The 27,461-nt window shown below is 42.1% G+C and overlaps 2 protein-coding genes across 9 annotated transcripts in view; one reads left to right on the forward strand and one right to left on the reverse strand.

The window, feature by feature from the left end:
* On the reverse strand, window positions 1-13,780 carry C21H12orf73 (chromosome 21 C12orf73 homolog). 5 transcript variants are annotated; one of them, XM_043440260.1, is made up of 3 exons: window positions 13,656-13,780; window positions 7,219-7,336; window positions 1-405 (listed from the first exon to the last, which is right to left on the reverse strand). In XM_043440260.1, exons 2-3 carry the CDS (start codon window positions 7,324-7,326, stop codon window positions 298-300), a joined length of 216 nt encoding a protein of 71 aa, XP_043296195.1. In that variant the 5' UTR covers window positions 7,327-7,336; window positions 13,656-13,780; the 3' UTR covers window positions 1-297. The 5 variants fall into 5 exon arrangements, with proteins under 5 accessions (XP_043296195.1, XP_043296193.1, XP_043296194.1 ...); XM_043440258.1 differs by lacking the exon at window positions 13,656-13,780 and adding an exon at window positions 13,367-13,491; XM_043440259.1 differs by lacking the exon at window positions 13,656-13,780 and adding an exon at window positions 7,899-8,140.
* The window catches only part of TDG (thymine DNA glycosylase), a 20,047-nt gene continuing 6,199 nt past the window's right edge, over window positions 13,614-27,461 (forward strand). Inside the window, exons 1-6 of one of the 4 annotated variants that reach the window (XM_043440248.1) lie at window positions 13,614-13,755; window positions 19,127-19,393; window positions 22,960-23,102; window positions 23,301-23,430; window positions 25,049-25,293; window positions 26,197-26,266. In XM_043440248.1, the coding sequence (XP_043296183.1) occupies window positions 23,043-23,102; window positions 23,301-23,430; window positions 25,049-25,293; window positions 26,197-26,266 (505 nt within the window). In that variant the 5' untranslated portion in view covers window positions 13,614-13,755; window positions 19,127-19,393; window positions 22,960-23,042. The remainder of the gene's footprint in view (window positions 13,756-19,126; window positions 19,394-22,959; window positions 23,103-23,300; window positions 23,431-25,048; window positions 25,294-26,196; window positions 26,267-27,461) is intronic. The other 3 variants (XM_043440250.1, XM_043440247.1, XM_043440249.1) reach the window with 3 other exon arrangements.

Consider the following 27,461-nt stretch of genomic DNA (forward strand, 5'->3'; position numbering starts at 1 on the left):
CATGGTCAATGTCACTTTTATTAGAGCTAGTTTATAATCCGCTTTTGCCATTATAGTCGAGCTTATTCAGAGAAATAAGTCAAAATAAGGGAAAAAGACTGCAGCTACACGCTGGGTATCTATCAAACTACATTACAGAAGCTGATGATATAAACTGGCAGTTTTCAAGATTAACTGGTCAAACCATAACTGAATCAGTTAACATCTACTGAGCACTTCCTCTTGCAGTTTGTATTAGATGCTTAAACACAAATAGTTTCACTCATTAAATTCTAAAAATATATATTTAATTCTCATTCACAGAGTTCTTGGCAGAGTTGAATTTTGAGGTTCCTGTTGTCTGTCTTTCAGTCCCAAAAGCTCTGTTTTGAGTTCTCCAGGTTTGGGTGGAATTTCAGGTATTGTCTATAAAATACAAAAACAAAATATACAGATAGCCATGCTTTTTTACACTGTGAATGTGACCTGAAAAACATTAAAGAAAAAGTAAAAAAGAACAAAAGCTACCTGCCACTCTCTGATAAATATGAGGACCTGCTGCTGATCTAAGCTACTTTCTAGTCCTCTGTTTGCAGCTATCATCATGGCTACATCTTAAGTACTAAAGGACTCACAGAAAGTTTGCATCAGTATCAACTGACAGGCCACAAATTTGAACAAGGTTTTCCACATTGGGAAATTCTTTCCTGCACTGTTCACTGACTTTTCTAACATGCCTAGCCAGAAAACAAGTGTTAGGAATCAATTCATTTGTTAGAAAATAGTGCCTACTATGTGCAAAGCATAAGCAGTAGGCAAAAAAAATTAGAAAACTGCCTTCAAGAAAGGTGACTTCTCAAAAATTTGTAACAGCTTTCAGTTCAGTCGCTCAGTCGTGTCCGACTCTGCGACCCCGTGAATCACAGCACACCAGGCCTCCCTGTCCATCACAAACTCGAGGAGTTTACTCAAACTCATGTCCATCGAGTCAGTGATCCCATTCAGCCATCTCATCCTCTGTCGTCCCCTTCTCCTCCTGCCCCCAATCCCTCCCAGCATCAGGGTCTTTTCCAATGAGTCAGCTCTCCGCATCAGATGGTCAAAGTAGTGGAGTTTCAGCTTCAGCATCAGTCCTTCCAAAGGACTGATCTCCTTTAGGATGGACTGGTTGGATCTCCTTGCAGTCCAAGGGACTCTCAAGAGTCTTCTCTACCACCACAGTTCAAAAGCATCAATTTTTCGGCACTCAGCTTTCTTCATAGTGCAATTCTCACATCCATACATGACCACTGGAAAAAGCATAGCCTTGACTAGACGGACCTTTGTTGGCAAAGTAATGTCTCTGCTTTTTAATATGCTGTCTAGGTTGGTCATAACTTTACTTCCTAGCCAGAAAACAAGTGTTAGGAATCAATTCATTTGTTAGAAAACAGTGCCTACTATGTGCAAAGTAAGCATCTTTGCACATAGGAGTAAGCGTCTTTTAATTTCATGGCTGCAATCACCATCTGCAGTGATTTTGAAGTCCCCAAAAATAAAGTCTGACACTGTTTCCACATCTATTTCCCATGAAGTAACAGCTTTAGTGAGATATAATTCACAAACCATGGTATGGTTTAAATATTGCTATGGTATGGTTTAAATACCACCTATTTAAATATTCAATGACCTTTGGTACAGCCACAAAGTTGCACATCCACCACTATAATAAATTAGAGAACATTTCCTCACCCCAAAAAGAAACCCTAAACCCATTAGCAGTCATCCCCATTTCCACACAACCCTCACACCACCACCGCCATCACCAAGCCACTGCCCTGTCTATAGGCATGCCTCTTCTGAACATTTCACATAAACGTATCACACAACATGTGGTCTTTCGTGACTAGTTTTTTTCACTTAGCATGTTTCCAAGATTCATCCATGTTGTCAGGTATATCAATCCTTCCTTTTAGGACCAAAAAATACTCCATTATATTTATTTATTTATCCACTCACCATGTATCCATTTATTTACATGAATACAAATAAATGTATCCATTTATCCACTCACCAATTAATGGATATTTATTTGGATTGTTTCTACTGTTTGGCTAAAGTGACAATTCAACTTTGATTAAAAGAAAGCACTTATTTACATACTAAAAATACAACCAATTTAATATGATTTTGGCATCAAAAGTTAGCAATGTTGGCACAGGTCCTAAATAGCAATTTTTGTATATGTGGCTATTTCTGGAGACAGCCAAAAATAAGTGCTTTAAAGGGGAACCCTGCTCAATAGTATATGGCAGCCTGGATGGGAGAGGAGTTCGGAGGACAATGGATACATGTAGATGTGTGGCTGAGTCCCTCTGCTGTCCACCTGAAACTATCACATTGTTAACTGGCTACACTCCAAAACAAAATTAAGTTTAATTAAAATGTCAAAAAAAGAAAACATCATAGTAAATGGTGTAGAAAAAGGCTTTCAAAATTTTAATTCAGAAATGTAAAATTCAAAATGTCTAGTGCACTCCACTTAAATGATTCAGGATGAAAAAAAATTATGTATCAACAACAAAAAAAAAAAACCCAATGCTTTAAAATGAGTGCAGAGACTGTTTTTTGACCTACTATGCCTCCAATAGTAAACAGATGATAAGTTAAGAAAAACAGATACCAGTTAAAAGTAATGCCAGGGGAGAAGGAGATGCAAACGGGAAGCCTGAGCAGAACACAATTCCAGGACAGAACACCTGCCTTGAGTCTTTGAATCTGCTCCTTTCCCGATGAACTGGGTGGGACGACTAGGAGAAGGTGCCCTTAAAGCCGCAGTCCCAAACCTTTCTGGCACCAGGGACTGATTTTGTAGAAGACAGTTTTTCCACGGCTCAGGGGTGAGGGTGGGGGGTGATTTCGGGATGATTCAAGGACATTACATTTATTGCACACTTAATTTCTTAATCTAATGCTGCTGCCGATCTGACAGGAGGTACCAGTCCAAAGCCTGGAGCTCACCTTAGAGCTTCTGCCTTCAAACAGCACTGAGCACAAGCCCCAGGCAGCCCTCCTGGTCACCTCTGCTCTGAAATGCAGCCCGACTTCCAGCTGCATAGGCTGAAAGACTCCTGCAAAGGCCGGGGATAGTGACAACAGTGACAATAACTGCTGGAACAATACCAACAGACACAGATAAAAGAACATAAATCCCTTAAGTATTAGTAAAGCCAACAGCCTCCTACACACAGCCTGCCAGCCCTGGCCATCAAGTTCCTACAGAGGTCCCCCACTGCTGATATCACCACCCAGTCAGGATGAGGTGGCCTGGGACACGTCAATATGCCCCTTCTAGAGATTTCTGGCCCGTGCCACCTCCTCCCAAGGTCCAGGCAGCTGCTGGTAACAATCCTTGAACTTTCTCACTGATGAGATGTGAGAATGAGGGGTCAATTCCCAGGCATTCCTCTCTTTGTGAAACCTGTTTGATGTCTATTCCTGCACAAGCTAAAGACCAAACAAACTGCATTTCTGTGGAAGATTCTTACCGCTTCTTACCCCTTCCTGTCTCTACTATCCATCCTTGATGATCCCCTAAAACTCAAGAGAAGCAGTCTAAAGTGGTAAAGAGCGACTGCCTCATTATTTGCAAAAAACCTAGATACCACAGAGAATTGAGTAAATAATATATGGAATATCTATATTATGAAATACTGTTCAATGACCAGAAAGAAAAAAAGCTATTAATATAAACAAATCTATTCATACAGTCGTTAACCAAAACAAGGAAGTCACAGAAAAACATGTATATGAGTTTCTATTTATATGAGGGGAAAGCACCCCATAAACTCTGTGTGTGTGTGTATTCAACAACAGGAAAAATCTAGAAGAATATACCAACCAACAAATGGTAGTTACACTGGGGAGTAGACTGGAGAAAGGGGGTTGTCAGTGGGGGGCTTTTTCACTTTTAGTCTATGTGTTGCTTTCAGTCATGTCCAACTTTTTGCAACCCTATGTACTGTAGCCCACCAGGCTCCTCTGTCCATGGGATTCTCCAGGTAAAAATACTGGAGTGGGTTGCCATGCCCTCCTCCAGGGGATCCTCCCAACCCAGGTCTCCCGTGTCTCCTGCACTGCCGGCAGATTCTTTACCACTGAACCTCCAGGAAGCCCATTCACATCCATAAACACCAAGCACATTTTGAAGGAGTCTTTGGGGCCTAGAAAAGAGAACAACAGTCTCAAAGGCCCCTTGCCAAATCATCTAACTTCGGAGAAAACAAAACAGAACTTTAGTTCCACCCTGATGCTTCAGGCCGGTTGCATGTATCTGGGACTCTTCAACCCCTGTCCAGAAACCTTCCACCCCCTACACCTGCCCAGAAGACTTATCACCCCCTGCCCAACTACAAATGTCATCTCAACAAAAGAATACTCAAAATCTCCCGCCTGATTAACGTTTCCCTTATCGCTTCCACAAACCTCCCTGTAAGTTTGAAGCCTCCCTGATCCCTCTCAGCACTCAGCCTGGTCGTCAGGCCGACTGTCGGCCCTCCTTGCCTGAATAAAGGTAACCTACTTCTGTTAGGTCATCTTTCCTTTTCTGCCTTGCCCGAACGGTACCTTACGCATTCCTATAATTATTTGCACTGTACTTCCTTGCCTCCACCTCCCCAGGACCGTAACTCCTCAGAAGTATCTCTAGTTCCCAGTTCTAATCCAAAGAATGCTTATTAAAATTAAATTCCTCCCTCCTTTGAAGGCCTACATTCACTCCTTCATTCAACAAATATTTACTGAGCATCGACTACATTCTAAAATCTCTTCTAGGTGATTGAGGCAGGAGAGCAAACCTGACAGGCATAGTCTCCCCACCCTGGAAATTATACTCTAGTGGAAGAAACATAGAACAAGTAAAGAGAGAAATGATAAGATTACTGCAAATTGTGACAAGTGCTCTGTCCCAAACGAAGGACAAGATGGAAGAGCACAAGAGCAATTCTCTGGGGGCCATACAAAGAACACTCACTGCTGGAGGAGATATCTGAGCAGAGACTCTGAAGTTCTGAAGAAGTAAACCAAAACAAAATCTCGGCGGGGGGGGGGGAGGCGGCGGGGGGAGCATTCCGAGAAGAAAAAAAGCATGACCCTGAGGTGGGGACAGGCTTGATGAATTGGAGAAACAGCAAGGAAGTGTGTGTGGCTGCAACAGAGGGAACAGAGAGGAAAGAGAAGATAAGGTCAGTGGCAGGCAAGTGACAGATACAGTTAAACCTCAAAACTGCCTAAGACTGTTTTAAGAGCAGGCCATGTGTGTTGCTTTAACGGCAACGAGATGCCATCGTAAGGTTTTAGGCCCCAGGCCGACGCACTCCTAATTTCAACGTCACTTTTGCAGAGTTCCAAAGAATAGCAAGGAGAGATAAGAAAGCCTTCCTAAGTGATCAACACACACACACACAAAAAATATATAGAGGAAAACAATAGAATGGGAAAGACTATCGATCTCTTCAAGAAAATTAGAGATACCAAGGGAACATTTTGTGCAAAGATGGGCACAATAAAGGACAGAAATGGTATGGACCTAACAGAAGCAGAAGATATTAAGAAGAGGTGGCAAGAATACACAAAAGAACTATACAAAAAAGATCTTAATGACTCAGATAGCCACGATGGTGTGATCACTCACCTAGAGCCATACATCCTGGCATCCGAAGTCCAGTGGGCTTTAGGAAGCATCACTACAAACAAAGCTAGTGGAGATGATGGAATTCCAGTTGAGCCATTTCAAATCGTAAAAGATGATGCTGTGAAAGTGCTGCACTCAATATGTCAGCAAATTTGGAAAACTCAGCAGTGGCCACAGGACTGGAAAAGGTCAGTTTTCATCCCAATCCCAAAGAAAGGCAATGCCAAAGAGTGTTCAAACTACCGCACAATTGCACTCATCTAACATGCTAGAAAAGTAATGCTCAAAATTCTTCAAGCAAGGCTTCAACAGTACATGAACCAAGAACTTCCAATTGTTCAAGCTGGATTTAGAAAAGGCAGAGGAACCAGAGATCAAATTGCCAACATCCACTGGATCACAGAAAAAGCAAGCGAGTTCCAGAAAAACATCGACTTCTGCCTTAATGACTATGCCAAAACCTTTGACTGTGTGGATCACAACAAACTGTGGAAAATTCTGAAAGAGATGGGAATACCACACCACCTGACCTGCCTCCTGAGAAATCTGTATGCAGGCCAAGAAGCAGCAGTTAGAACCAGGCATGGAACAATGGACTGGTTCCAAATTGGGAAAAGAATATGTCAAGGCTGGATACTGTCAACCTTATTTAACTCATAGGCAGAGTACATCATGCCAAATGTGGGGCTGAAGCACAAACTGGAATCAAGACTGCCGCGAGAAACATCAATAACTTCACATACGCAGACAACACCACCATTATAGCAGAAAGCAAAGAGGAACTAAAGACCTCTTGATGAAAGTAAGAGGAGAGTGAAAAATTTGGCTTAAAACTCAACATTCAAACAACTAAGATTATGGCATCCAGGCCCATCACTTCATGGCAAATAGACGGGGAAACAATGGAAACAGTGAGAGACTTTATTTTCTTGGGCTCCAAAATCACTGCAGATGGTGACTGCAGCCATGAAATTAAAAGACACTTGTTTCTTGGAAGAAAAACTATGACCAACCAAGACAGCATATTAAAAATCAAGAGACATTACTTTGCTGACAAAGGTCCGTCTAGTCAAAGCTATGATTTTTCTAGTAACCATGTATGGATGTGAGAGTTGGACTATAAAGAAAGCTGGGCACCAAAGAATTGATGCTTTTGAACTGTGGTGCTGGAGAAGACTCTTCAGAGTCCCTTAGACTGCAAGGAGATCAGTCAATCCTAAAGGAAATCATTCCTGAATATTCATTGGAATGACTGATGCTGAAGCTGAAAATCCAATACATTGGCCACCTGATGCGAAGAACCGACTCACTGGAAAAGACCCTGATGCTGGGAAAGATTGAAGGTAAGAGGAGAAGGGGACGACAGAGGATGAGATGGTTGGATGGCATCACCACTTGATGGATATGAGTTTGAGCAAGCTCCTGGAGTTAGTGATGGACAGGGAAGACTGGCGTCCAGCAGTCCATGGGGTCGCAGGGTTGGACGTGACTGAGCGACTGAACTGAACTTTGCCTCCGTTAAAATGAAGTGGTCCAGGAGCGAGGCGCAAGGATCCTCCCGCACTCACCAGGTCTGGTCGGTAGTACCTATGCACCACCTCGGCGCCGGCGCACATGGCCAGGAGGCTGGCGGCGAACATTTTCAGGTAAGACGTCCAAGACACACCCGCGGGCATCTTCGGCTAGCTGGACGGGGAGGGAAAGCAGCCGGCGTTAGAAGGTCCTGAGTAAGCCGTGAGAGGAAACGAGCCCGACTGCAGCGCAGCGGCGGAGTCAAAACACCTGGGACCTCAATAATGAAGAGGGCGCTGGGCGCACGAACGCCCCCTAGAGGCGGAAGACCAGCCCTCCACGGTTCGGAGTGGGGGGGGGGACTCGGCCTTCGGAGTTCAACAGCGGCTCAAGCCAAGCGAGCGGAAGGCCGCAGGGGAATTGTTCCACACCAGATGGTTTACCCCTGGAATTCGAGAGAGGAGAGGGACTACAGACCGTACTGCCCAGCCTACAGGTGCGCCCCGGGGGAGCCTATACCGCCAGCTGCACGGGCGCTCGGCAGCGGGTCAGAGGACGGCGGAAGGGCGCTGGGGAGCCGGACGGGTGGCCGCGCGCCGGACCGAAAGTGCGGGGGATGAGGGCCGCGCCGGACCGGAAAGCGGTGTCACTGCCGGCGCGGGCACGTAACCCGCTCGGAAGTGGGGCTTTCAGCCAGAGCATGCGCCTTTTCTTTTTTCTTCTCCAAAGCCATTACCCAAAATCCTTCTAGACCCCAGGATCTGGGCGCCCTCATCATTTTCTTGATAACTGAATTTTCCTTGCAGATGTCGAGTCTTGAGCTGCACTCTGGCTGCATTCTTGCATCGCGTGTGCTTTCCCACGCACAAAGGAGGTTGTTCCCGTTTCTGCCTTTCAGGAGCGGGTGGAGAATCGCATACTGAGCCATGCGTGCTTAGGTGAGGCCACTCTGGAGCAAATGAAGTTAAAAGCATTCTCTGTTGTTCCCTAAGAAGGAAAGTTACATGGCTCAAAGTAGCCTGGAGTTAAAACTCCCCTTCGGGTCCTCTCCACCATTCTATGCAAAACAGAACTCTCTCACCTGAAGGGGAAAAAATGGACATTAAGGTTGATTACGTCCAGCTGCCGGCCGGTCCCAGCCTCTGGCTGATCTCCAGAATTCCTTGCCCTAGCCTGTTAAGAGATAACTAGCCCAAACATCCTTGGAGAAAAACAGGCCCCCTTAAAAGACAGTAAATGTCCACATGTATGCCTACGTATACTTTTTCCTTGGGTTAGTGCAGCAGCTCACTAATCTGACTGCTGCCCCTTCTCACCTCAATAAAGGTGATCTGTTCAGAGAGAAAGTGCCCCTCTCCTTCTTTTTCCGAACCCTACCTTCTCTAACTCCCTTGCCCTACACCCTGCACATGGCTTGTTACCTGAAACAGAGCCACACCCAGACAGCTATGACATTGTGCTATGGTGCCACTGGAAAAATGGAAGAATGAAATCAACATTTAGCCTATGTGTTTTTAAGATTGTGTTTTGCAGACAAAGTAAACAAACTTATGGTTACCAAAATGAGAAAGGGGTGGGAGGGACAGATGAATTGGGAGTTTGGGATTAACAGACACTACTATATACATTACAGACACTACTACTATACATAAAATAGATAAACAACAGGGACCTACTGTATACCCCAGGGAACTATATTCAGCATCTTGTAATAGCCTATAATGCGAAAGAGTCTGAAAAAGAATATATATTCTTACATATATTTGTGTTTATGTATCTGAATCACTTTGCTGTACACCTGAAACACAACACTATAAATCAAGTAAATTTCAAGTAAAAAGATTTTGTCTTGTTTCATTAAGCAAAAGGTTAATGAAAGACAATCCAAAGAATTAACCTTCTATGTATAATATGTATCGTGATATGGTCACATTTTTTAAAACAAGTTTATGGTGGTATATTTGACATTCCGTAAACTGCATGTATTTAAATATACAATTTCGATAAGATCTGACATATTTGTACACTTGTGAAACCATTACTAGGATCAAGATTATGAACACATCCACCACCTTTAAAAGTTTCTTTGCACCTCTAATTCTGCCCACACAGCCTCATTTCCTAGGAAACAACTGATCTTATTTTCTGTCACTATAGATTCGTCTGCACTTCCCAGAATGTTAAAGAAATGGAGTCATACAGAATGTACTATTTTTGGTCTGGCTGATTTCATGCAGCACAATTATTTTGAGATTCATCCACACTGTTGCATGTATCAGTTGACTCTTTTGTATTGCTATGTTTATATGAAGATTGGCTTATCCATTCACCTTTGGTGGACATGTGGGTTGTTTCCAGTTTGGGGCTAATATGAATAAAAACTGCTCTGAGCATTGAAGAGTGCCAGAAAAAGGTGTACAGATCTATGAATATATGCTTCCACTTTTTGCATACATTCCTAGGTGCAGAATGACTGCAGCCAATGTGGGTATGTAGCTTAACTTTTTAAGAAATTGCCAAACTGTTTTCCAAAGTAGTTATATGATTGTACATTCCCATCAACAGTGTATGAGAGTTATAGTTTCTCCACATACTCTCCAACACAGTATAGCACTCTTCAAATTTTAGATATTCTAATACGTGGGTAATGGCATCTCATGAATAATCATGTTGAGAACCATTTGGGGAAGTACCAGTTCAAGTCTTTTGCACATTTTAAAATTGGGTTTTTTTAATTATGAATTTTGAATCTTTATACATTATGGATCACTTTGGTTCAGTTCAGTTGCTCAGTCCTGTCCGACTCTGCAACCCCATGGACTGCAACACGCCAGGCTTCCCTGTCCAACACCAACTCCTGGAGCTTGCTCAAACTCGTGTCCATCAAGTTGGTGATGCCATCCAACCACCTTATTCTCTGTCGTCCCCTTCTCCCCCTGCCTTCGATCTTTCCCAGCATCAGGGTCTTTTCCATTGAGTCAGTTCTTTGCATCAAGTGGCCAAAATATTGTATTATTATAAACTAATAGTATACTTATAGTATTGGAGTTATAAGATGGATCTGATCTACAAATATTTTCTCCCAGTCTATACTTTGACTTTTCTTTTTCTTAATAACCTTTTGAAAAGCAGAAGTTTTTAATTTTAATGAAGTCCCATTTCCATTTTTCTCTTTAATGGGTCATGCTTTGCTGTTATATCTAAGAAATTCAACCCAAGGTCATAGATTTTCTCTTGTATTTTCTCCGAGAAGCTTCATAGATTTAGGTTCTACAGTTGGGTCTATGATCCATTTTGAGCAAAGCATGTTGTATGGTGTGAGCTGTGGGCCCAAGCTTTGTTCTGTTTGCATGTGTGTGCTTAGTCACCCCAGTCCTGTCCAGCTCTTGGCGACGCCATGGACTGCAGCCCACCAGTCTCCCCTGTCCGTGAGATTCTCCAGGCACGAATACTGGAGTGGGTTGCCATGCCCTCCTCCAGGGGATCTTCCCGACCCAGGGTTCAAACCAGAGTCTCTTGCACTGCAGGCGGATTCTTTACTACGGAGCCACCTGGGAAGCCTGTGTGCATACGGCACCTTTTGTTGACAAGACTAATGCTTTCTCCACTGAATTGCCTTTGTACCTTTGTGGAAAATCTGATTAACTGTCTATGTATGTGGCTTTCTGGACTTTATTATTTTCCATTGATATACTTTATTGTGATACCACACTATCTTGATTACTATTGCCTTATAATAAAAACCAGGTAATGTAGTCCTCCAGTTTTTTCTTTTTGCTATATTCACTATTTTGTTCTGTTTTTTTAGATTACACGTATAAGTGATATTATACTGTTCTTTCTTTATGAAGAATGTTTTGGTTATTCTAGATCTCTGGGTTTCTGTATGACTTAGAATCATCTCATCAGTTTCTACAATAAAGGCTACAAGGATTTTGATTGTCATAAGATTGAATCTGTAATCATTTTGACAATATTGTCTTCTGATCTATGAACACAGTGTATCTCTCCACTTATTTAGGTCTTACTTAATTTATCTCAGCAATATTTTTATAATTTTGGGGAACATTTTTTACCAGATTTATCCCTAAGTATTTCATATTTTTTGGTGTTATTGTGAATGGTGTTTTTTCTGATGATTTGTTGGTAGTATATGGAGTACAATTGATTGTTCTATATTGATCTTTTATCCTACAACTTTAACAAAGCAGATTGCTCTCCATAATATGACTGGGCCTTATTCAATCAGTTGATGGCTTGAACAGAACAAGAAGGAATTCTCAAGCAGATGGCCTTCAGATTTGAACTGGAGCATTGGCTTTTCCTGTTCTCCAGCCTGATAGCCTTCAAATTTGAGCTGTGACATCTGTTCAAGAATTTCCTCCTGAGAATTAAAAGGATTAATATACACAAAGCACTTAAAGCAGTGCACAGTAGAGTCAGTAAATGGATGCTGCTGTAAGTTCTACCATCATCATTACCACTGTTGTTATTAACATAACTGCTGTCTTTAGTACCCACTCACCCTCCAAGACCCCCTCGTTCCACAGCAACACTGGACATTTAATCTTCCTCTTTAACACCTGTCAACAGGATCAACTAATAATTTGTAAACCCCAGTTCAAAGTAAAAATGCAGGCCCCTTTTAAGTAAATAATTTCAAGATGGCAGTAGCAGAACAGTTAAGTCAATTATGGGACCTTATTCAACTACTCAGGCCTCCCTAGTGGCTCAGTGGTAAAGAATCCACCTGCTAATGCAGGAGACTTGGGTTCAATCCCTGGGTCAGGAAGATCTCCTGGAGAAGGAAATGGCAACCCACTCTAGTGTTCTTGCCTGGAAAATCCCATGGACAGAAGAGCCTGGTCGGCTATAGTCCACGGGGTCATAAAACAGCTAGACACAACGTAGCAGCTAAACGACAATAAATTCAACCACACAGATCACACACCCATAAAGCCAGTCCTGCCTGCCAGCATCAGAGATGATCTCCTATCCAAGATGATAGCTTCCTACTTCTTGAGCTTCCCATTAGTAACCTTCACTTCGACTTAATTTCCACAATATTCTCACCTAATCCAGGCATTTAAAAATATATTCAGGATGGGGAACTGGTGGTTTACAGGTAAGGACTCGCATTCCCACTGCAGGGGGTATAGGTTCCATCCCCATGGGGGAGATAAGATTCCACATGATGTGGCGGCCAAAAAAAACAAAACAAACAAGAATACCTTAAGAGATGTTGCTTTAAACCTTCTCCAAACTGCGGTCCTGAGCAGTTAGCAAACCCAGAGAGAAAAAGAGGATGGGCTGTTGCTATTTCAGTTATTCAACAGATAGTCACTGAATACCGCCCATAACTCAGATTCTGAGTGATATCTACCAATAAGCAGAATATTCATATAAGTTCTGAAGAGTTTAAAAATGTTCTAAGTTTCACTTAAGCAATTCATAATACAAATCAATATTTCTGTATTTACTAATGAAAGCCCTTTTTTGAATCCTAGAATGAAGAAGACAGAAACAGCAGAGCTTCCGCTATTTCCCAGCTCGTATATTAACCAATGAGTGATAAGCCTGCTGTAAACCACTGAGACTTTGCACTCATCTAGTGCGACAGCATTAACTATGGAAAACTAATAGAGCAGCCATGTCTCCCATCATGCAAACTAGAGAAACAGCAAAGCCTATTTTCATGCAGTTAATGAAGTCCTTACACAAAAACCAGTGCTAACTTGAGAACTAATGAAACAAACACGAGGGGCAAAGTCATCAAGAAATGAGGGGTTGGCCCAAAAGGTTGAAAGGAGGAAGTCATGTTTGAATGCCATCTACTCTCATAGACTTCGGACTTTTATATTTCTACACGTTAAAAGTAAAGCTGAGAACAGCTTATGCAAAGTTTCACATTTTACAAAACCCTTTTACAATCACCGTCATTTCACATATTGAGGCCCAATATGGTACAGTGCCCAGGAGTCCCAAGTTTTCTGACTGAATGTTTCTTCTTTCTCTTACATCACAGTAATTACTTGGTAATTAATGCAAAGCACTGTTTTTAATCATAATAAAATGTTGGGTGAAAAGGCCCGGATCGTTCTAACAAGCATAAAATCCGCACCTACACAGCGCCAAGAACTTCACCAACTCGCAAGCGCCCACCACCCACCCACCACTGAACAGTCAGGCAGGACAAAAGCTTACGTCAGCATAGTGCTCGCCCTCCCAGCCTTTTTAATCCTCCACCCTTCCCGAAAGGCCAAGTGGCAAGCAGAAGAACCAACGAGAGGAGCGCGAACGTGACTGGACGGCCGGCATCACGTGATAACCACAGGCCGTGGGATTTGGCTCTGAGCAGACGGAAGCGCAGCGCTGAGGGTGGGGCTGGCCTACTGGGGGAGGGGGAGTTGGAAACTTGGGGGAGGAGCCTGTGCCCCAGCCACTGCCCGAGTTCTGCCGGCAATCGAGTCCGAGCGTCTGGTTATTACCGTACCGCCGTACGTGCGCCGCGGTACTAGAGTCGCTGGGTTGCCGGGCCCGAGAAGCTGCGCGCGCGAGCGGCAGCAGGGAATGGAAGCGGAGAACGCGGGCAGGTAAGGCCGTGGCGGAACACCGCCCCTCCCCCCGCGCCCCCCGCCGCGGGGCAGGCCGCGGGCGCACGCACGCACACACGCACGCACACGCACGCACGCACGCAGGGGCTCCTTAAGACCGCGGTCCCGGTACCAAGGTCCGGGCCGCCCATGCGCACTGGCGGCCCGCTCAGGCCACTTTTTACCTAAGTCCTTCCAGACGCTTCAATTCAGTTCAGTCGCTCAGTCGTGTCCGACTCTTTGCGACCCCGTAGCCTACCGTGCTCCTCCATCCATGGGATTTTCCAGGCAAGAGTACTGAAGCGGGTTGCCATTTCCTTCTCCAGAGGATCTTCCCGACCCAGGGATCGAACCCGGGTCTCCCGCATTGTGCGCAGACGCCTTACTGTCTGAGCCACCGGGGAAGTACCCATCCAGACACTTAGCTGACATTAAAACGCGGTAGTAAGCAACCAGCAGTCTCCAATTAATGTTTCTTTCTGGTTACCTTTCTCCACTACATTTCCGTTCACCCTCCATTATCGTGCACAGCTGTAAGGATGAAGTGACACATGTATCACTCTAGGAGTTTTCATCTCACAGTTGTAGGTTTACTGTGGCTTTCTTCCTCAGCGGTGTACCTAAGGGGCACGAGGTGGATGACGTTGCCATTCTAGAGCTCTTGAATTCTGAACTAGGAATAACACTTATAGTAAGTCGTGTAAAGTTGTGTTCTAGTGGTCTTCGGGACGATCTTAAGTATTTACTTGTCATGTGTCCTTTGGGGAGTGTGTGGTGCGTGGGGAGTTTCGCAAAAGCAGAGATTTCGAAATTGGAACTTCTGATGGAAAGCCAAATGAAAAACTAAGTATAGTAACAGAGTCTTTTAAAAGAAAGAAAAATAAAGTTTACATAGGAATACAGTACTATTAGACCTCATTAAGGATTATCCTGATTGGGGGCTCTAAACTTGAGGAAGACTCTGAAGTTCTCTGGGCCTGTTGATGTCTGTAAAATAGGGCGTCTGTGGAATCTGGTTCTGACATGCTGTGAGTCAGTGTTAGGTGGAAGGGGAGTGCTTTAGTAACCGACAGAGATTGTCTTAGAGTTTAGGGAAGGATATAAAGTGCAGACTTCATCCTGACATTATGAATCAAATCCTGAAATAAAGAACTCCATGTCTTTCCCTAAAGAACTTTATAAATAAAACTTGTGGAAATCACTCTTGTCTTTATGATTTTCATTCAGATCAGAACTGAAACTTGGGTAAACGCCTACCATCAAATAGATTGCAGTCATCTCTCTTGTATCCATAGATTAGTTCCAGGCCCTTCGGAGACACCAAAATCTGCAGGCTCAAGTACGTTAAAATGGCAGAGTCCAGTTGGCCACTGTGTAGGTTTTAGAATGCACAATGGGAGTGGCTTACAGCAAAATAATAGGTTTCTCTGGTACAATGTTTAGCTCAAAACTGTCTGACTTCTACTTGGTCTTAACTGAATCCATTGGGTTATAGACCATTTTTTATTCTGACTTGTAACGCTTGGGGAAGTATGGGGAATTCTGTGTTAATACTCTAAGGCGTTTTTTGTTGGGGATTCTGAAATGACTCGGGCCCGGTAATCCTGAGAAAGTAGTGCTTTGTCATCCTTGACTTTGTGCTCATCATGGGATGTTTGGTATAGTTAATCTTTTTATTTTGGAAGAGAAAAAAACTTATAGATGTAGACCCTTTTTTTAAGAATGAGAAGAGAGTTCAAGAGTCTTAAAGAGTACTAACCGGAGAGAAGAAAAGAAGAGGACTGGTGTACATTTCTAATGAGCTCAAACGTGAAAAAGAGATTTACCTGCAAATCAAAACCACAATGAGGTACCATTACACGCCAGTCAGGATGGCTGGTATCCAAAAGTCTACAAGCAATAAATGCTGGAGAGGGTATGGAGAAAAAGGAACCCTCTTACACTGTTGGTGGGAATGCAAACTAGTACAGCCGCTATGGAGAACAGTGTGGAGATTTCTTACAAAACTGGAAATAGAACTGCCATATGACCCAGCAATCCCACTTTTGGGCATACACACCGAGGGAACCAGATCTGAAAGAGACACATGCACCCCAGTGTTCATCGCAGCAGTGTTTATAATAGCCAGGACATGGAAGCAACCTAGATGCCCATCAGCAGACGAATGGATAAGGAAGCTGTGGTACATATACACCATGGAATGTTACTCAGCCATTAAAAAGAATTCATTTGAATCAGTTCCAATGAGATGGGTGAAACTGGAGCCCATTATACAGAGTGAAGTAAGCCAGAAAGTAAAGACCATTACAGTACACTAACACATATATATGGAATTTAGAAAGCTGGTAATGATAACCCAATATGCAGGACAGAAAAAGAGACACAGATGTACAGAACAGACTTTTGGACTCTGTGGGAGAAAGCGAGGGTGGGATGTTTCAAGAGAACAGCATCAAAACATGTATATTATCAAGGGTGAAACAGATTACCAGCCCAGGTGGGATGCATGAGACAAGTGCTCGGGCCTGGTACACTGGGAAGACCCAGAGGGATCGGGTAGAGAGGGAGGTGGGAGGGGGGATCAGGATGGGGAATACATGTAAATCCATGGCTGATTCATGTCAATGTATGACAAAAACCACTACAATATTGTAAAGTAATTAGCCTCCAACTAATAAAAATAAATGAAAAAAGAGAAAAAAAAGAAAGATTTACCAAAGATGGGAAGTAGGATGCTGAATCAATAATAACTGGAAAGGTAAAACAAACTGAGAATACAGACAAGAAAGATTAACCCTCAAATGAGATTGGACTGTCTAGAAATGTTAAAGAGACTAAGAACTTGTTTTCATTAGTGTAGACAACAAGAAGGACAAGAAAGGTTTGGGTTTTCTTCCTAGTTCACTGACATGTTGTTAGATGACAGAAAACATAAGCACTTAGTTCTGATTTTTATTTTTCATTTTATGTTAGAAAATTGAGTGTAGATGGAGTATGGCAAATAGATGTCTGTAAGAGCGATTTAAAGCTCAAGATCAATGAGGGCATTTAAGAGAAGTTTCAGCTGGCAACCCACTCCAGTATTCTGCCTGGAGAATCCCATGGACAGAGGAGCCTGGTGGGCTATGGGGTCGCAAAGAGTCGGACACGACTGAGTGACTTCACTTCAGTTGCTCTAGCAGAATAATGTTTCTTGGCCCAAATCAGTTGTATTTCAAGTGAGAGGCCAGATTACAACATTCTTTAAGAATTTGCAGACAACAGGGGAGGGACCTAAAGCCCAAATATAAACACATGGGTCCCTTTTATTTTCCAAAGGTAGAATCTGCCATGGAATTTACTGACTTTGATCCTCAATAAAATTTTTATTTCTCAGTGGTTATTGAGCATATTTAAAAGGAGCTGTTGATCATTAGGCAACAGTGTGAGTTGAATAAAGCAAGACCTACCCAGCTAGGTTCTTTCCCCTTTTGATAATGATACTAGGTTAGATAGCATCAGAAGGAGATGACAGGCTGGGGAACTAAGATCCCATAAGCCATGTGACCAAAAACAGAAAAGCAAACAAAATCCACAAAACGGTGCCTGGTATATAATACATTTGTCGTAACAAAAACAAAGGCAACAGGAGATGATTAAATATTTTAGGTACTCCTGTCACCTCTTTCTGAGTGATGGGACCAGATGCCATAATCTTAGTTTTCTGAATGTTGAGCTTTAAGCCAACTTTTTCACTCTGCTCTTTCACTTTGATCAAGAGGCTCTTTAGTTGTTCTTCACTTTCTGCCATAAGGGTGGTGTCATCTGCATATCTGAGGTTATTGATATTTCTCCTGGCAATCTTGATTCCAGCTTGTGCTTCTTCCAGCCCAGCGTTTCTGATGATGTACTCTGCGTATAAGTTAAATAAGCAGGGTGACAATATACAGCCTTGACGTACTCCTTTCCCTATTTGGAACCAGTCTGTTGTTCCATGTCCATTTCTAACTGTTGCTTCCTGACCTGCATACAGGTTTCTGAACAGGCAGGTCAGGTGGTCTGGTATTCCCATCTCTTTCAGAATTTTCCACAGTTTATTGTGATCCACACAGTCAAAGGCTTTGGCATAGTCAATAAAGCAGAAATAGATGTTTTTTGGAACTCTCTTGCTTTTTCGATGATCCAGCAGATGTTGGCAATGGTGGTCCTATTGGGTGAAATCAAAACTGCTTTACTACAGAGAGTCAAAGGCAGATGGAAGAGAGGTCTGTACTGATGTGCCGTGTAGCCCTCCTGCCCCAACTTTTCACAGTTTAACAGCTTCGAGGTGCTAATGGCACGCTGATAAGATATTTGAGTGACCCAACTCTGGAAGGGGTTTGTGGAATTGATAGACTGAGTCAGAATCCAGGTTAGTCTCGACTGACAAGAATGTGAAGCATCTTTTAGTGTGAGATGAGGGAACAGCAGTGAAGGGCAGTTTTCACTGACGGTAAACTCAGTGCAAATCAGCAGTACAGTGTGGGCGCCAGGAAGCTAATGGAATGGATTTTGTGATGTGTCTCCAGAATGAAGACTCTGACCACCCTGCTCAGTTTCAGGTCGCTGAGGCCGTGGAGCATTTTTATTTTATCTTAAGCTCCAGAAAAATGATCAGATAGTGAGGAAACTTGAAATTATGCTGTATGCAGAAGAGTTCAATAAGTTGGGGGTTCTGGCTCATTCTCTTTTTTGAGTTCACAGTATCTAAATAGATTGTGCTCAGCAAGTACCCCGTAATGCATGGTGAATGCACACATTCCCACTTAGCAATATTGAATGTCAACTTTAGATAGTTCAGTTCAGTTCAGTCGCTCAGTCACGTCTGACTCTTTGCGACCCCATGGACTGCAGCACGCCAGGCTTCCCTGTCTTATCACCAACTCCCGGAGTTTACTCAAACTCATTGAGTCGGTGATGCCATCCAACCATCTGATCCTCTGTCCTCCCCTTCTCCTCCCCCCTTCAATCTTTCTCAGCATCAGGGTCTTTTCCAGTGAGTCAGTTCTTTGCATCAGGTGGCCAAAGTATTGGATTTTCAGCTTCAGCATCAGTCCTTCCAATGAATATTCTGAACTGATTTCCTTTAGGATGGACTGGTTGGATCTCCTTGCAGTCCAAGGGACTCTCAAGAGTCTTCTCCAACACCACAGTTCAAAAGCATCAATTCTTTGGTGCTCAGCTCTGTTTATTGTCTTTCAGATAGCTAGATAGTATTTCATCATAATTTATGTAATAGTCCCTTTTGAGCATTTGGTTTATTTGACATTGATATTTTGTAAGTGTTCAGTGTTATATATGCTTGTTTAAATGAAGGTAATAAAATATTGCTGTGTTGTTTGTGTCTATCCAGAATTCTTATGTTGAAACCTGTAAGCCCCAGTGTGGACATTGGGAGGTGGGGTCTTTTGGAGGTGATGAGTCCATGAGGCCCAAGCCCACCTAAACGGGAGTAGTGTCTCCGTGAAAGAGGTCCCAGAGAGACCCCTAACCCCTTCTGCATGTGAGGACACAGCAAGAAGGCACCCAAAAAGGAGCCAGAAAGCAGGCGCTCTGCAGACACTGAGTCCGCCAGCACTTTGAACTTGAACTTTCCAACCCCCAGAACTGTGAGACACAGGTATTTGTTATTTATAAGCCACTCAATCTGTGGTGTTTTGTATAGCAACCTGAAGGGACTAAGACAGATGTATTTAGGGGAAAAGCAACTTACACCTTTAGAACAGTGGGAAATGACTGAGGATTAAAGAAGTTACTCATCTTAGAGAAACCTCCAAGTGTTAGTTTTTTGAAATACAGCAAAATCCAAATTAACTGGGCTCCTTACTTAACCGACTGTGGGTGTATGTGTGTTTGTGTGTATTTTGAGAAAGAGAGCTCAAAAATGCACACTTCAACAAATTTCAGACAGTGGTAGAAAACCAGTCCTTTGAGCACTGTTCAAATGAAGAGAGTGTTAAATGGAGGCTAGGAGAGAGTAAAGGGTTCACTGCAGGAAAAGGGGAGAGGTGCAGAACCATCATCATGAGGACAGACATAGATGATACGGGAGAAAAGTCAACAGGGAAGTAAAATCATCTGTCATGCTCCTGAGTTGGATATCAGGGAATTACAGAAAATTAAAATGTTTCAGGGCCTCTTCTGAGTCTGGACACTTTCTCTTTATATGTGGAAATCACAGAAATCTCACCCTCATTTTCATGGGGAGGGAATGGAGGTCCTCAGAGGATGAATGACTTAACTAACTGCTCCTCTTTTGCTGTCTTTCATACAGAGAAAATTATTGTTATAAACAATGCAGAATTCTGATACGAAGGGGCAGTTATTCTATGTTTATATATACAGCAAATGTATTTAGGAATTATATCCACATTAAGATTGAAATGGGTTCATGCTACTTCCAAACTTAACCTTTATTAGATAATAGGAAATGAAATTATCCAGAATTGTAGTCCATGAAGGTTTTCGTACAGGTGGAATTCTGTCCTCTGCCAAGTAGTAAGAATGTTGTAGTCCACCCTCTTTCCTTTTGTTCCAGCTGTTGTTAGGAAGCTGTTAAGATGATCAAGCTAAATCAAATGTTCAAAAAGAGTATATTACCTCAAAACTTAGACATTCTATTATCCATAGCCTTCTCTATTTCCTTTCTAATTCATCTTATGATAAAGTGCCAGGGATAATTTTAGAACAGTTAAGGGACACATCTATATTATAGACAAGTTTCTGAATTTTTTTTTCTAAATTGATACACATCTCTAAAATAAGACTGCATTTTCTCTTATTTTTTACTTTTTCTTCAGCCAGTTGACATCTAAAACTTTGATTTTCAGTTTTTGAACCTCAGAATTTAATGATCTGTAAGTATGCTAACAGAGCCACATTTTAGAAATGTTTTTAAGTTCACAACCCTTTTGTAATGTGAATGTTGTTTCCCTGATTTATATATTTTTAGGAGTGGATTTTTGTGAAGTGCTCAAAATGGGACAGACATGTGAAACTCAGAGCCGTAGCAATAAACATGGGGGAGAGAGAGACGCTGTCTTGATGACGGTGTGGCAAACTGAGGACAGACCTTCCTGCACGCTTTCAGCCACTCACTCACCGTGACCGCAGGAGTGTTCTGTTACACATTCAAGCTGAATGGGGCTGTTGGCGTCTCAGGAACCTGTTACTGGCCGCAATCAAAAATCACATTATATTTCACTAGAATTTCCAGAGGGCAGCCATACAAGATCTCTCGACTAACTCAGCTCTATCCAGCTCTCATTAGAATATCTGAGTCTTTAACATGGAACAACTAGTTCATCCAAAAGAGCTATGAGTGTTACTAGAGAAAAGTATGAAAAAAGAAGACATTTGACTTCGTGCCAGGCAAGGTTTAAGCCCTTTGCTTCTTTTCAATTTTACATCTTAATTTCTAGTCCTTTCCTACATGCTTTCTCCACGTGCAGCCTTGTCTCACAATGCCATTTTGTATTCTTTTCCACCTTATATTAAACATTCTCTGTGCTTTTAAATATCAATAAACTTAATTTTTGTAACTGCATAATATTCTCCTGTTGATGTACTATACTGCACTAAATCACCGTATTGTCTTTATTTTTTGTATAATTTGAAAACTATATTTAAAGAAATAAAACTCTTTTAAGATAGTTTAATATCTTTCTCACTAATTCTTCACCTTTTCCTTACCATCTTACCCCTTAAAGATAGCTTGAAGCTAAAATGCTTTCCCAGTGGTTTGTCCATTGAGTTTGGGCCCCAGTTTTTCTTTCAGTATCCAATGTTCTAGCCTAGCTACCCTGCCAGTAGTCTGTGACCCTGTGTCTGCATGGGCCATTTAAGTTTATCCTGGAAATATTTTGGTTTGCCTTTTTAAAAAAAACAAAAAACCTTTTATTAATATATGATTTACATGTTGTGAAGCTCACCCATTTACAGCGTACTAGTTTGCCTTTTTTTTTTTTTTGCCTTTTTAACCTCTGCTTTCTGAGCACCCTGTTTCCTTTCTCCACACGTCACAGAAAGAGCAAACCATTAAGTAGAGTAGCTTGTCAGAGAAAACATGGCTTTTCTCTCCAAATGGTAAACATAGTTACTCATTTTATTTCCTAGTGCTTTTCTTCCTTCTGCATATTTAATGGCATTTTTTGGCATCAGCTGTCACTTTAGTTTCATAAAACATGTATTTACTTCCCTAGCTTTGCGCTGATAGCAACAGCTTGAGGTGGTAGTTTATAGCCCCCAGAAATACTTTTTAGCAGTACTGTTTAGCAGTATTGTGAAGGCCTGTGTTCCTTACACTGAACAAAACACTTTGAACAGAGTTTAAATCGTGTTCAGAAGAGAAGTTTAGAGTGGTCTTTCGAGTAAATTCACAGATATTTATAGAAATATCTATTTCTAATCCTCATTTAATGGCAGAAAATCCAGCAACCACTAAAAAACAGATGGGGGGCAGGTAGGATGGGGAGATGGTGGTCAAAGGGCACAAACCTTAGGTTGCAGGTTCTGGGGATCTAAAATGTACAGCATGGTGATTCTAGCTAATGATCCTGAGGATGTACTTGAAAGTTGCTGAGAGAGCAGATTTGAGATGTTCTCACCACAAAAAAGAAATGGTAATTAGGTGCCCTGGTGGCAGTGTTCACTAAGGCTTTGATGGTAGTCATTTTGTCCTATGTGTGTGTCAGGTCAGCACTGTTGTGCACATTAGACTTAAACAATGTCGCAGTGTATCAACTATATCTCAAAGCTGAACGTAAAAAGGTTTCATTGCAGAGGATTTCTGTGACAAGAGAATTAGATACTGAGGTAGGAATACAGATTATTTTTGTGGATATTTCAACTCTGTATGGGCTGGTGGACCTTTCAGTTCTCTACTAGAAAATTCCCATGATCTCATTTCAGGGAAAGTATAGGCTTGCCTAACAGGACTGGTAAGTTTTACTGATGACACAGCAGTGTGTGAGAGTTAATTATAGTTGGTTAGTAGGCACCAGGTGAAGATTGGGTAAATGTACATATGGGAATAGATCTTCCTCCTCTTTTTGCTCCTGTTGTCAACTCTAAATAAATTCTATAATCTGGTTAGAAATAATTGAATCCTGGGGCTTTTTAAGAGCAGATCGTTTAAACTTACATTTGGGTAATTTTGTCTTCTTATCTTATCCTTAATTCTTTCAGCTATTCTCTTCAGCAAGCTCAAGCTTTTTATACATTTCCACTCCAACAAATGATGACTGAAGTTCCTAACATGGCAGTTATGAATGCACAAGAAATGCCAGCCGAAGTTCCAGCCCCAGCACCTGCTCAGGAACCCACACAAGGTAGTTTTCACCAGGACAGTTTAGAAAATTACCATTGCGTCAGCCAACTTATTTAAGAAAGGGTTTAATGATGAATTATAACTCTGTTTTTGTGTTAAAAAATTTAATCTACTTTTTAAGTACTTACTGTGTTTCGGGCACTCTGATAGGTTTGGGGGGATAAAAGAACATAGCTTCTGCCCTCAAATCATCTCATAGGAGAAAATAAAAGTGAACGTGAAACTCCTCAGCACACCACGTGGTGAAGAGGGACCCAGGATGCTGTGGGGCTGGCACCTAACTCGGACCGAGGCTCAGAGGCAGCTTCGTGGGACTCTGAAGTTCAAGGGTGAGGGAGCAGTACCGGAAGAGTGGGAAGAGGAAAGTTCCAGGCCGAGGGAGTGGCATGCATCAAACTACAGATGTAAAGAAGCATGACATGGTTGAAAAGCCATAATTCTCTGTCATTGCAGACTGGAGTGGAGCACAGAAGCAGTGAGAGAGGAGTTTTGATGGGGGCAAGCAAGGCTTGTTTAACCTAAAGAACGTGTGTTGTGCTCTGAAGGCAATAGGAAGCTATAGACAGGGTGGAAACAGAGAATGACTTAATAAATAGATTGACATTTAAATATTCTAGAGAACAGACTGTAACAGAGATATGTAAAATATATATCTAATAATATAGATAAAATAAGATGGTAGAGAGCAGGGCAGAACTTGGAGGCATGGCCATGTTAATGGATTTCATGCAGGGGGATGAGGAAGATAGAGGAGTCTGGAAGTCACTCCCAGGCAGTTGGACGAAGGAGGTACCATTCACCAAGACAGAGAGTTAGAGGAGAAGAGGACAGATTCAGCAGTGGATGGTGGGGAGAGGGTAATGATTTTCCGCCGTGCATCAGTGTGGTGTGAGGAGAGTGCTGAGTTCCAGTTTATGGTTGCAGAGCACATGTAACTCCTCTGTGCTGAAGGTCCCCCTGCCTTCAACTCTTCTGTTTTTCTGGGCAGGAAGCACTAGGACAGCTACAAGCTGATGGAGGTGGATCCCTTGGCACAGACAGTGGCTGAAGCAATGTGAGGAGAACAGGGGATGGATGGAAGGCTCAGATGAGGAAACGCCAAATAGTAGTGGAATAGAGTGGGGGCCTGAGAGATGAAGAGCCGTATTAGGGGAGTTGTGGGTAAAAAGGCAAGGCTTCTTGTTGGAGGATTTTATGTCACTCATTCTTGTCCACGGTAATTTCCCCTGAGGGGTGTATGGCATTGTCTGGAGACACCTGGTCATCATGACTGGCAGGATGCTACTGGCATCTAGGGAGTAGAGGCCATGATTACTAAATTATTCCGCCTAAGGTGTCAGCAGGGCCAAGGTTGAGAAACTGTTTAAGGTCCTGAAATCAGAGTCCTAGTCTTACCTTTAGACAAACACTGCCAGCCCAGAGAGTTCATCTCTGGCATCTCTCAATTCACCTCTTCGACTGTGTGAAGAACAGAATATACACTCAGTTCAGGGGAAAGAAAACCCACAAGCCATTTGAAGTTTTCTTCTGCTGGAAATTACAGGGAAACGGAGTTAAAATGTTTCCTTTCCTCCCTGTTTTTCTATTTGTTCTTTCGTTTGTTCATTTAATTATTTATGCATTTGCATTTAGAATTCTTATAAATGGTGTGTAGCCACTTTGTGTCCCTGGAGAAGCCATGATGCCAGGTAAGAGTGTGTGAAGATCAGTCTGTGATCGTTAAGGGTCTCTCATCCCAGGAACTGCCAGCAGAGGAAGGACGGTGGGGCTGGGCCACACAGACCCAGCTCTCCGGTGAAGGAAGGGGGAGGCGTTACAGAGGAGAGTGATGTCGTGAAAGAGAAGAGAAAGCTAAGGGTGTTGATGGGTGACTTTTCGGGGAAAGCTGCATAAAGTTTGTAATTTGAGGTTTTCTGCAGCTATATCCTGGAAATCATTGTGTTTCAGAGACTCCTCCAAAAGGAAGGAAAAGAAAACCCAGAACAACAGAACCAAAAACACCAGTGGAGCCCCAAAAACCTGCTGAGACCAAAAAATCTGGGAAGTCCACAAAGTCAAAAGAAAAGCAAGAAAAAATTACAGACACATTTAAAGTGAAAAGAAAAGTGGACCGTTTCAATGGTGTTTCAGAAGCTGAACTTCTGACCAAGACTCTACCAGACATTTTGACCTTCAATCTGGACATTGTAATTGTAAGGATTTTGTCCTCCTTTGGGTTTATAAGTAGCATTGGTGGATTAACGTGACTTAACCATATCCTTGCAGAGAGCATTTTGCTGAAAAGAACCATTTCTGAGAATCCTTTTGGTGGTAAATGGTATCACCTTCTTCAGGTTGTATCATATGGCTGTGTTTAAGAGGGTGGGCTCTAGGACAGGGCTGTCTGGTTTCAGGTGTTGCCATGTGGGTGTATGACCATGGATAAGCATTAGCCTTCCTGAACACTTAATTTGCTCGTTGGTGAAGCAGGCGTGATGATAGCATGGAGTGGATCCTCTGGCAATTACACAAAATGACCCACACGAATCACTTAGGTTGCATGACACTGTGGTTTCTCCATGAATGATAACACTCATTTTGAACTTTGATTTTTGTCAGTAGCTGTAAGAAACATCAGCATGTAAGCAACTGTGTAGGTGATGTGGAGTCAGCTGCTTTTGGGGAGCTGAGAAACAGACTTGCAGCTGGACGTGAGCTCTGGTTGATTGATTGTTCCAGGACAGTTGGGAGTGAGGGTGCTGGGGATATGAGGGACTCAAACTGGTTTTTAAAAGCAACAGCAAGGAGTTCCCCATTGGCCTAGTGGTTAGGATTCCAGGCCTTCACTATCAGGGCCCAGGGTTAGTCTCTGGTCAGGGAACATTCCCCAAGCCACGCAATGCAGCCACAAAGAAAAAAAAAAAAAATCAAAACTTTAATATAAAGGAAATCTCTTTCCTCAAAATGGAATACTTTGTTCAGGTCAAGAGTAGATAATTGATAAAGCTTATGCTGGATTAAATTTTTATTTTAATCAATTCACCACTCCTCCATAGAAGCCCTAAGACATAAGCCTACTTTTCAAGACTAAAATATATAAACATTTTGTTTTGTAGATTGGCATAAATCCAGGACTGATGGCTGCTTACAAAGGGCATCACTACCCTGGGCCTGGAAACCATTTTTGTAAGTGGTTAACCTTCTTTTACTATTTTACTTTTAAACTAGATGTCCTTGTTAATAGTTGGGTTTGTCTATTTTTTTTAAACCAAAATGTGTTTTTAAAAAGAAATTGGTTGAGTAAGTATACATACATCTTTTCAATGTGTGTGTACACAAAAATGAAAGGTTTGACATCCTCTGACACTTAACATTTTGGTTTATAAGAGTGAAGGGGTAAAGAAAAAAAAAGAGTGGAGGGGTATGGAAAGGAATAGTTTCTCTTTTGTTTGTTTTCAGTGAGTTTTACTACCTTTTTTTAAAACAATTTTTCTTTTTTTAGTTGTTATCTACAGAATAGTAACAGTACAACATGCCAATGCAGACAGAAAACTTAATACCTTTCCAGATTTCTACTCATCTTATTTCCTAGGAGAAATGAAATACATTGGCCATCAAGTAGTAATAGTTAAGAAATGCTCTGATTGTAGACATTTCTCTGTGGATAATTTCCATCTAGCAGAAATTAGTATTAAAGTCCCTCATACTTGTAGAGTGAGCTTTAAAACCAAGTATAACTCCTGTTGTATTGTCCTATATATAAATCATCTTATCTAACACTGCCTAACAGATAATCAGGAATGCAACAGATTATCAGGAAACACTAGCTGATTATCTTAGTGCAGCATTTAAAAAATTCCAGGACAGGGACTTGCCTGGTGGTCCACTGACTCAGCACTTACACTGCAGGGGCCACGGGTTCAGTCCCTGGTCAGGGAACTAAGATCCTACATGTGTGCAGTGCAGCCAAGAAAAGAGAAAAGAAAAACACTCTGAGGACAAATTATAGTAGTATATTTTGAGAACTAATAACATCATGTCTCCATTATTTGAAAAAAAATTTCTAGAGATATTTCACTTTTCATTTTCTCCTGTCAGTATGTCTGAAGCCCTGAGTCACTGGTGTATGTTTTATGTTTGGGGTTTTCCAGGGGCAGGTGGTGTTACTTCCAGTTATTAAAAAGCTAAACAGTTTCAGAGTTTACTACACTGCCTAGCTGTGTACTCAACAAGCATTTCCTTTGACCCCCTATTAAAAGGAGATAAATAATAGAGATATCTCTTAAGATAGCGATGATGATTAAATGAAATAATCCATATGAAGGACTTAGCATAGTACCCAGCACATAATAACTGCTTGGTATGGTATTTGACTTATGTT

Source organism: Cervus canadensis, chromosome 21, assembly GCF_019320065.1.
Source record: "Cervus canadensis isolate Bull #8, Minnesota chromosome 21, ASM1932006v1, whole genome shotgun sequence".
Taxonomy (NCBI): Eukaryota; Metazoa; Chordata; class Mammalia; order Artiodactyla; family Cervidae; genus Cervus; species Cervus canadensis.